This window comes from Ciona robusta, chromosome 7 (assembly GCF_009617815.1).
Source record: "Ciona robusta chromosome 7, ASM961781v2".
Taxonomy (NCBI): Eukaryota; Metazoa; Chordata; class Ascidiacea; order Phlebobranchia; family Cionidae; genus Ciona; species Ciona robusta.
This window is the reverse complement of record NC_143241.1, coordinates 1,583,236-1,594,211: the sequence shown is the minus strand read 5'-3', so window position 1 is coordinate 1,594,211 and position 10,976 is coordinate 1,583,236. Positions and strand designations below refer to the sequence as shown.

The 10,976-nt window shown below is 37.8% G+C and overlaps 2 protein-coding genes across 5 annotated transcripts; both read left to right on the top strand.

Annotated features, from left to right (window-relative positions):
- Positions 1-2,706: 2,706 nt before the first annotated feature.
- Positions 2,707-9,934, top strand: LOC149733355 (uncharacterized). Of its 4 annotated transcripts, none has more exons than XR_016385299.1 (3): positions 2,707-8,304; positions 8,486-8,650; positions 8,711-9,934. XR_016385299.1 is itself a non-coding variant. In XM_089880981.1 (3 exons), the coding sequence occupies exons 1-3, from the start codon at positions 8,293-8,295 to the stop codon at positions 8,756-8,758; spliced, it is 225 nt and encodes a 74-aa protein (XP_089737107.1). In that variant the 5' UTR covers positions 3,055-8,292; the 3' UTR covers positions 8,759-9,934. The 4 variants fall into 3 exon arrangements, 1 of the variants encoding a protein (XP_089737107.1); XM_089880981.1 differs by having other exon boundaries at positions 3,055-8,304; XR_016385300.1 differs by lacking the exon at positions 8,486-8,650.
- On the top strand, positions 7,323-7,981 carry LOC149733356 (uncharacterized). Its single transcript, XM_089881246.1, has 2 exons — positions 7,323-7,618; positions 7,735-7,981. Exons 1-2 carry the CDS (start codon positions 7,323-7,325, stop codon positions 7,979-7,981), a joined length of 543 nt encoding a protein of 180 aa, XP_089737372.1.
- Positions 9,935-10,976: the final 1,042 nt, after the last annotated feature.

Here is a 10,976-nt window from a genome sequence, read left to right as displayed (position 1 = left end):
AACAGCCAATTTGAAGTTGACTATTATTATTATGGTTGGCAGGGCAAGATTAATTTTTATGTTCAGTGTTTTACAGTTGCTGTTTTTATTGCAAATGTAACAAAAATGAAGATATGTGCTGGATTAGACATTGAATATTCAAAATATTTTAATGAAGTTGTTCTACATTCAGTGAAGTGTAAACCAACACCATTTGGTGAACACTCTCAAGAGAAGGTTTTAGCAAAAAGGTATAGTTTCAGTTTAGTAAGGATCTTTCAGGGATGTTTTATGCCTTTATCAAATATTACAACACAACAAAAAATTGCAATGTGTACCGTTGATACTATAGACCAAGTTAGGAAACGTATTGTAAAACAACAAGCTTTGTTATGCATTGTCTCCGAGTCTATGACGTCATAGTCGCCGCCTATACGGAGCCCACTACATAGCATTTTATCGTTGCTGGGTGCTGTTTTTGAGCACGGTAGTGGTCATATAGATCCTTTTTCGTCGAACAGTTGTTCTTGGCTTTGTTGTTGTTGTTGTTGTTGCTGATAGGGCGATTTTTTTCCGCACTTATCCTAATTCTCAATTCTAGCATTTTTTTTAATCTCTTTATTAAAATCAAACCGTAATATATATTTATAATTTTTAGACTAAATTTTCAGATTTAAAACCGCACAATTAGCGTGTGTGCACCGAAGCGTAGACGAGTGCTTTTTTCTTATCGTTATCTTCGGTATAAACACTGCGTCTCTCGTTTCTTCGCTCTTTTATTGAGCACGTTAGTATTGTAACGTATTCTTTGTAGTGTAACGTATTCTTTGTTGTAACGTATATTCGTTGTTGTAACGTATTCTTTGTTGTGTCTGTGTGCGCTTTAAGTTCCATCTAGCGGACATCCGGGTTCTGCATAGTCTGGAATCTGAATAACCTTAGTTTTCTCGGTCATTTTATTTTGGACACGCTAGTGAGCGGTCCGTTGTAAACCGCAGCCTAGAATACCGAGATAATAAAAGCTCTGATTGTGACAAGTTTGTTACAGTATATAGATCCTTTTCGTCGAACAGTTGTTGTTGTTGTTGTTTTTTTGGACGACTTTTTTCCGCACTTACCTCAATTTTCAATTCTAGCATTTATTCTTCATTCTCTGATTAAAATCAAATCATAATATATATTTGTAATTTTTCCTCATGCACTTTACATAGCGGAAACACTGTATGGCGGGAAACGACGGCACGCGTGTTGTATCTACACAACGATTCACGACTGAATCAAACTATTAGCATTTAAGTGGGGACGCATTAAATGCACTACTCTTATACCGTATTATCACCAATCGTAATTGAAACATTATTTTTAATTCAACATCATATGAATAATATTAACTTCTAACATTACCTAATTACTGCGTGATTACGGTTTGTTAAAATTCATGAAAACAAACGTTTTTAAGCGACGACAACGTTAACTAGTGTAAGTTTACAATAAACACATGGTGCAGGAGTTGTACAATACGTATTTACACATATTCTTCACCAATCACTCAATCCTCATACGTCATAAGTTTCATTATTTATAATACATGTATAAATACATTCTGCCTACTGCTCCACAGTCACCAGTGGCGACTAGAACCCGTCTTGTTGGTTACTTTAGATTTGTTTTTGATCGAGCCTAGTCGACCGTTGTAGTAAAAGGATTAATTAATATAGCAGGGTGGGGGTAGATGGGACACCTTTTCATTTTGTTTTCTCTTTTTTATTTGGCAGTAAACAAAGAACATTTAATGAATTATAAAACCGTATCTTCACGACTTCCACAGACCGTTGTTAATTGTTTAAAACACGATCAGACTATTTGGATATTATGTGTTAAAGGTGTCCCATCTTCCCCGACTCTACTATCTTATGCTAATTAGCTTAAAACGTGCTCATTCATTAGATCTGTGATCTCTTGTTCGTTTAAATATTGCGATTTTTTTTAAAACCAAGCACTTCTGCGCGTAAAAATGGCTTTCTAGTAATGTTATATCTTATCATAATAATAAACCTCACAAAAATAATCAACTTTTATTGAACACTTAATCGATTAAAGAGTAAAAAAACAGAAAATATCAAGTTTACTAACCAAAAACATAAAAGAACATGTTTAAAATATAAAAACAAAAACGCATAACATTACCATAAACTGGTGTATCTAGCTGCAGTTGTGCATGTAAATTGCCGTGATTTTACTTTTTGGCCCACAAAGGTTGGTCTAAGTTTAAATTGTTAGCCACACATTACAAAAAATGGGATTAAATCAGTTACATTTATTCATTCATTGTTTTCTACACATGGCACACTGATCACTAATATTTAATTCAATTAAGATGTGACGTCACCGTCGTTATTAAACTCGAAAGATTGCTTTCGAATCGGGAAATCGGCATACACGAATCGACGATTTGACCTGTGTGAAATATGGATGAACAAATCGCTCGAGGTGTACGTTGAACAAAAAGGAATTACCAGGGAAAACATTTGGAGTTATTTGAAAGAATGCAAGAAAGAGGTGCGGTTGTAGGCGTGGAGTGCCAAATGCTCTGTATTGTTTTGTAACACAAAATAAGTTTTAAAACATATCAGGGAGTAAACCAGACGATGCACATAAATGCTTTTCTTGAAGAAGACACAAATAATCAAGAATCTTCCACAGCAGGGTATGATATATAAATTATAAAAATGTAATAACTACTGCGCGTATAATATAGCAATGAATATATGTGTTAATATATGTCTACCGATGCACTAGTAATATATAGTAGGGTGATATAACTCTTTATGGATCTTTTAATTAGAATCTATTGAGAACATCATACACTAACGATAACTCGCTAACCGCGCTATTTTGCATGGTCATTGGTTTATGCGCGTATCAACATTGAGTTAGCCTATTTTAGCGTAATATTGTTAAATGTAGTTCATAAAATAAGTTCTGATACTTTATGGTGCTATTACGAACTAAAAAAAATAATACCCGAAAAAGGTTAATCTCTTAAAAGTGAAACTGTACTTCCCAATACTTTTCTTTACTCGCATAATGCGAGTAACAACCACAGAAATAAAAAAGAGTAGAACGCGCAACTTTCCAAAACCGTGATATATTCTTTTTTCTATTCACGTGACCGCCAACTCCGTCCCCATTTCCCTTCGTCTCCATTGTAAAAGATAGGCGCATAATGTTTTTGGAAGGTTTTAGCTGTTTATTTTAAAAACTACCCCAACTATTCAAGTTTGTTAGGCTAGTTTAGTTATTTGGTACGTTAACGCTTACAGTTTACCACTTGTTTAGGAAATTTAATTATTTAAAAAAAATTAATTAAAAATTTCAAACAAACGTTTTTTTAGAAATATATATATATTAGAAAATAGTTTTTTTACACAATAACTTTAAATTAAGTCAAAAAACGAAGAAAAAGTACACAAAACGTCATCGACTCCATTGACTACAATAGTAAACGGGAACGACCCACGAAAGAGAGACAGTGTATCGTGCTCTCTCCTTTGTCGACATTGGAGATGTGCCTTCTATCCTTTTTTATTTCTGTGGTAACAACCAACCTTCTACAGCAGATGACACGCTTATGACGTTATGCGTGTTAACTTTGTTTTTGCGAGTAAATATGCGAGTACTTACGCGCATAAAAGTGACCATGCAAAAAGGGTATATGTTATTGCGTGCAGTTATTTTACCCAAAAGTCTATCAAATTAAGTTATGTTCCGGTTCTCTCTTTTGTTACGTCATCGCCTTTTTTCTCTTGCATTCTCTTTGTTAATTACGTGGCAATTTCAGTTTAGTTTATACTTAAGTGATTTGAATGGACGTTGGTGCTAAACTTCTGTTGTGAACGGAAGTAGTTTATAGCCACAAGTTTTCAGGTATATATCTTTTCGCATAAGTTGTTTATTCGCATATTTACGTGTTTATTTACTATTGTTATTTTTCCTTTTAGTTACCGCAATCCACAAATAATACAATTAAAAGATTTGCGCGTTTGACTGATTGGCTATATCACCAACGAAGAGAAAAATAAAAAGAGACAGTCCAGAAGACCTGCCCATAACAGTAACTGACAATTTCTCAAGCGACGCCGCCGAAAAAGCGTGGGGAACGTCTGCTGAAGCAAGTGTGGAGAACGTCTGCTCCGGGCGGCTTAGGGAAGCGTGGTAATTCCCTTTGGATAGCCTGCACGTCTGAGAGATTCAAGGAATGGAACAGGTTGGTTCCAAAGTTACCGATAGTATGGCCTCTGGTATAAGTGAGAAAATATTTCCTGAGATCCCCAAACTTCACTTTGACGACTCAAACGTGACCGTCAGAAAGAAGAATATCCAAACTTACCAAGTTCCCGAGACATGCAATTTTCAAGAAGTGGAAGAACAATTAAAGGCAAAGATAGAGGGTTTGCAAGAATGTAATGTCATCTTAAATAAAAAGGAAGATGTTCAAAAAGCGGCCAGCGAAGTGTTTGCATTAAAGCGAAAGCTTGACGATATTGTGTCCAACTTGAGCGCTGAGGACCGAGATAGATTCGTAAGCAGAATACGATTCTGCCAAGACGTCACTATGGAAGCCAAGAAGGGTGCAAAGGAAACCATCCAGCAGCTGTGCCAATTGGAATGTACTCCAAGCTCGAGGTCAAGTAAACTCCTGAGTGAAGGCGCCAGAATCTGTACACGCAAGTTTAAAAACGGAACGGTACAAGCACGATGGTGAGGCCGCTGCCTTAAAGGCTAAGCTATCGTACCTAGAAAGAGAGTACGATCTCAAGTTGAAACAATGTACTTTAGAAAAGGGTTTACATCTAAACAAAATTCAACAAGAAATCGCAGAAAGTAGAGCCCGTTCGGTATCGTGTTTAGATGCTGAAAAGACCGAAAACCCGTTTGGAATACACGAAGATGATTTCCGAGAACCCATTATTATCGACGAGACCATGCGTCTCGATTCCCCAGCTTAAAGCACCAGAGAAACTGGCTGATGAAGCTAAAACCGCAGGTTCGTCTCCAATAACTCATGTTATTCCTTCCCGAGTGGACAAGAAGAAGAAAAAGACGTATGTCGCTCAGTCACTGACGTATTGACTGCCAGATATCAAAGTGGACGTGTTTGATGGAACACCGATTAAATTTCCGTCGTGGGAAACGGCCTTCGACGCATTGGTGGAATCAAGGTCGTCGTGCGTTGCACAAAGATTAAATTTGTTACAACAGCATCTGCGGGGAGAGCCGAGAGAACTGGTAGATATTTTGTTTCTTTTACAATCCGAAGAATGTTGCTACGAAGCAAGACGCAAGTTAAAAGAACGTTTTGGCAACGACAGTCTGATTAGTAAGGTGTTCACCGATCGATTATATGCTTGGCCCCGGCTTCAACAGAATGATTCACTGGGTTTGCGCAGATTCTTAGATTTTCTAAATCAGGTGCTGGTGGCAAAGAAGAAAATACACAGTCTTTAAATATTAGACCTTGCTAATGAAAGTGCAAAAATTGTCTCACGATTGCATCTTTTTGCTACATCGCGTTGGAAAGATGTCGTGTTGGATTGGAAGCGCAACAATAATGGTATGTACCCGCCATTTGAAGCATTAGCATCATTTGTGCATTAGCAAGTGGAAAAGGAAAACATTCCTGAACTACAACAAATTGGCGAGTCCAAGATTAGCCAAAGGAGGTCCGGTAATGGCACATCGCCAAGGTTTAGCGCCTATAACACATTCCGCAAAGCGGGATGGAAGGGACACTGTCGCACGCGATTCTGCAATGCAACTGTACTGTTTCTTTTGCAGATTACCACACAGCATACAAGATTGCCAACGTTTTGTTAAAATTTCCCGTCTGGCACGAAGAGATTTCCTCAGGATAAAGGAATTATGCTACTCATGTGGCTCAAGTCAAAGTCACATTGCAAGAAACTGCCGGTATAGACCTGTCTGCAAGATATGTAAAAAGGCGTACATGACCTGTTTACACATTTCCCGGACTGGAAGACGCTGGTTGTAAGTGTACGAACGGCGCTCCAAATATTGCTGAATGCAACGATAATTCGATGATAATGCCGGGGTGGGTAAGGAGCAAACTTAATCCATCACAAGAAGCTTTGTGCTACTATGTATTCTAGACCCTCAATCAAATAATTGTTTTATCTCAGATCAGTTAAAGAAACAGCTTGGAATTGAAAGCGTGAGCACTACAATCAATCTGTGTACTATGGTTGGCCGAAATCATCTAACTTCTAGTCAAGGGGTCCGCCACCTAGAGGTGCTCAGTTTTGACCGTAGTGCCATTGTGGATTTACCTTCTACCTATATACACGATCTGAGATTTCAGCAAGCAAGCACCAGATTCCTCGTCCAGAATACGCTTTAAGATGGAAACACCTTGAAACAATTGCCAGTCACATTAGCCCTTTCCTAACCGACGTGCCAATAAGTATGTTACTTGGAACGAATGTTCCTAAAGCTATACGGCCACGAGACACAGTCGCAGGTAGCGACGATGAGCCATACGCCCAGAAGTCCGTGTTGGGTTGGGGAATGGTTGGTCTTGTCGGTGCTAACTATAAACGTCAACCGTCTCGAATATTTACTCAACGCTGTGACGCCAGCGAGCGCTTAACATCGCGAAACTGTTCGTTTGCTCAACAAAGACAGTCCAAAGAAATTATAAACCCGGAAAGCATGCGTAACTGGATGGAATTGGACTTCCATGAGCGCCAAGATGGACTTACTATTTCAGCGCAAGACAAAAGATTTATCCATATTTTGCAGAACAACACAGTGCAGCTTGAAGACGGCCATTATCAAATGCCACTCCCTCTCAAAGCGGATTATGTGAATCTTCCAAATAACCGAAGGCTCGCCGAAAACAGACTTCTACAGTTGAAACGACGCTCGCAACGGAGTTGCCAATATAAGAAGGACTACAACCAATTTATGAACAACGTCATTACCCATTTCGCTGAGCCAGCTCCAACCACAGGAAAGCAACGTATGGTCAATTATATACCTCATACGGGGATCTATAACCCACACAAACCCGGAAAGATCAGAGTAGTATTCGACTGTTCGGCTGAGTACGCAGGCACATGCTTGAACAACCACTTGTTACAAGGTCCCGACTTACTCAACGGACTGATAGGCAATATGTGTAGATTTAGTAAACATGACGTAGCGATCACAACCGACATCGAAGGAATGTTTCACCAATTCAGAGTCGCGGGACCGAATAGAGACCTACTTCTTTCTTGTGGTGGCAAGACAACGATACGGACAAGCCGATAGTGGAATATCGTATGAAAGTTCATATCTTCGGAGCTGTAAGTTCTCCAGGCTGTGCTAATTTTAGATTGAGAAAGGCGGCCGACGATGGTAAACTAGAATTCGGAAAAGCAGCGGTCAATTTTATACGTAACGATTTTTACGTAAATGATGGTGTCACTTCCGTACCAAATACTGATTTGGCAATGGATTTGGTCGACAAAGGCACGCGCTTGTGCGCACGAGCGGGTTTAAGACTGCACCAATTCTTCGAATGTCCGCCAAGTTCTAATGGAAATAGACGAACAAAACAGAGCGAAATGCCTGCAGGGTATTAAGTTGCAGAGCACGGAACGCTTGCCAAAAAGTACTGGGAGTCGTATGGTGCTTAGAAAACGAGTCATTTTCATTTCGAATTGATTTTAAAGACACTCCTCTGACACGTAGAGGAATTCTTGCAGCGGTGAACTCGATTTATGATCCGTTGGGTTTTGCGGCGCCGGTGACGCTCAAAGCAAAAAGGCTATTACAGCAGCTGTGCCGAGACAAGGCCGATGGGGACGATGCTGTGCCCGAGGAAGTAAAGTCGCGATGGGAGAAGTGGCGACATAGTCTACAATGTATACAGGACGTGGCAAATCGAGTTCAACAACTAAAAGATCTTACCGACCATCGAAGTTACCTCTTTGTTTAGGCCAGATTAGCCTTGGTATTCTTTCTGGTAAAGTATATTGGCTACTGAAGAAGTATTTAGGCTGCATAAAGATATAAATGGTTGTTAATGTGTATGCACTATTGATTTTGAATCGGTCCAGTGCGATAATTGAATTCAGTAACTTAAGCGAGCCTATATAGTCGATGTATTTTAAAATATGCTAAATACAGTGTATAGCAGTAATAACCATTCGAAATTTTACCATGTGATACGCCAGACAAATGCCCTTAAAGGGTTTATACTTTTAACTGTTGAAATGCTGGATATTGGCTCTGTTCTTGGATGTGGAAATGCAAAATCAGGTAAGTCATGATTATGAATATTTCTTTTTAATTAGTTGTGATCACTGATAAGACTGCAACTGCAATACATAAGTTTTTGGCTGGACCAACAGAAAGTAGTGTAGTATGCAGTGCACATTTCAAGTTTCAAAACTCTCTATTTATTATTTGTTGTGTGATTAATATATCATTATGTTTGTAGTGCTTAAGAAACTTTGTAAAATTTCCTCTGCCTATACCTTATACGGTTGATAACCCATCTCCAAGTATAGAGAGTGAGGCCCCCATGTATATTGAGGCATGTACACAAGTTTCACCAATAAAGGTTGTGCATGCCAAACACGTGCATGTGTGTCACGAACGAAAGGTAATTAAAAATTTAGTTTTATTTTGGTGGTATAGAAACCGTAACATATTTACAATTTAGGAACTCGAGTTGCACCCGATGCCGAAACAAATGAAGAATGTTCAGTAATGCATTTTGTACTCTGTTTCTGGTTTATTTGGAAAAACTGCAATATCTCTTTACAACATGTGTTCCCTCTCTGTAGCCATTAATCCACAGCTGACTTTTCGCTGCTAACTCTTTCTAGACATTGTGGCTCAAACAAACAGCCTACAGCGGGGCGCAAAAATGTTGATTGAAAAAGTTTATCATCAGAAAATAAAGAATCCGAGTTTCAAGAACTTGTTGAACAAGAGATCACAGATCTAATGAATGAGCACGTTTTAAACTAATTAGCATAAGATAGTAGAGTCGGGGAAGATGGGACACCTTTAACACATAATATCCAAATAGCCTGATCGTGTTTTAAACAATTAACAACGGTCTGTGGAAGTCGTGAAGATACGGTTTTATAATTCATTAAATGTTCTTTGTTTACTACCAAAAGGAAAAGAGAAAACAAAATGAAAAGGTACCCCATCTACCCCACCCTGCTATATTAATTAACCCTTTTACTACAACGGTCGACTGGGCTCGATCAAAAACAAATCTGAAGTAACCAACAAAACGGGTTTTAGTCGCCATTAGTGACTGTGGAGCAGTAGGCAGCAGTAGGCAGATAATATTAATCATATGATGTTGAATTAAAAATAATGTTTCAATTACGATTAATGATAATACGGTATAAGAGTAGTGCATTTAATGCGTCCCCACTTAAATGCTAATAGTTTGATTCAGTCGTGAATCGTTGTGTGGATTTCTTATATCTTATATAACACGTCGTTCCCCGCCAAACTCCAGACAGTGTTTCCGCTATGTAAAGTGCATGAGGAAAGTAATCGTTAATTAATCGTTCATCGTGCGGTTTTAAATCTGAAAATTTAGTCTAAAAATTATAAATATATATTACGATTTGATTTCAATCAAGAGATTAAAGAAAAAAGCTAGAATTAAAAATTAGGCTAAGTGCGGAAAATAATCGCCCTATCAGCAACAACAACAACAACAACAAAGCCAAGAACAACTGTGCGACGAAAAAGGATCTATATGACCACTAACGTGTTCAATAATCACCCACAAAGTAACATACATGGTAACTCGTAAGCTGGCACGAGGTGTTAAACCCGTGTGATAACGATTGTCGTTTTCCGGCCACGCGAGGATAAAGTAAGTTTCATTCATTCATTCATTCATTCATTCATTCATTCATTCATTCATTCATTCATTCATTCATTCATTCATTCATTCATTCAATAACATAATAAATACGTAACATGTAAAAACTATAGCAGTAGGGCAAGAAAAAGAATGTTTAGACATAATTTTCAAAGCGTACAGTAATATTTCGTGTTATTTACGTTTGTTCCTATTTATAAATACACTTAATAATCAAAATTAACAATGATTTAAAAGTGTCCCATTTTATCCTGTGTGTTTTCGAATTTAAAAAAATTTACCTGTTGTGCGGATCGCTAAATAACTGCTGGTGTGTTTTATTATATTTTATTTAATTGTTGTCAATTAATAAAGTAATGATAGTACTAATTCGTGGTATTACCCAAAAACCGTCATCTTTTTTGATTTTGGAAATATTTGGCAATGTGTGCTTAAGTGTCCTATCTTCCCCCATTGTACTATATGTAATGAGCATTAGCATTTTTTCCTACTGTTTAAAGTGCCTTTAAGGTTTTGGAGTTTAAAGATGAGACAACGGCACAGAACAACATACCTATTAATTTAAGTGAAAATGATGTAGACAGCTCAGCACCTGATTTTAAACAAATTCCAGATTCCAATAAAACTTTACTCTTTTTTAATCATGACTCCAATTCAGCTCAAAATGTCAATATCAATAATGTTGATACTGATGCCCAAAGTATTTCCAGTACCTTTGCTTCCTCTAAATGAATGTGAATGAATGTAACTTAAGAATGTAATGATCAAGAATGATCATCCGAAGAATGTAATGATCAAAATGCTTTAATAAACAAGGATATTTCACAAAGCTTACCAAAAACCGACCTAGCCACGCGTTGCAAGCAAATCATAGATAGTTCCACTGCCATGCAATAAATATTTGCCTGTTGAGACGTGCATTTCTTTCCTGAAAAGTGAAATTGATTACAAAAAAAGTAATGCAAAGTACACCACGGGAAGGAAAACACAACATCTGTTTCCTCTTAAATAATACAAGGAACACACAAAGAAAGGAAAAAAGTTGAGAAATGTGTTTGAGGATGATTATGGC

What these genes read in the sequence shown, in the direction of transcription:
- LOC149733355 (XM_089880981.1), top strand. An exon ending in ATGTGTGTCACGAACGAAAG is followed by an intron (nt 8,651 to 8,710) that starts GTAATTAAAAAT and finishes TTTACAATTTAG; the next exon opens with GAACTCGAGTTGCACCCGAT.
- LOC149733356 (XM_089881246.1), top strand. Translation starts at nt 7,323, where the DNA reads ATGAAAGTTCATATCTTCGGAGCTGTAAGTTCTCCAGGCTGTGCTAAT. An exon ending in CAGAGCGAAATGCCTGCAGG is followed by an intron (nt 7,619 to 7,734) that starts GTATTAAGTTGC and finishes TCTGACACGTAG; the next exon opens with AGGAATTCTTGCAGCGGTGA.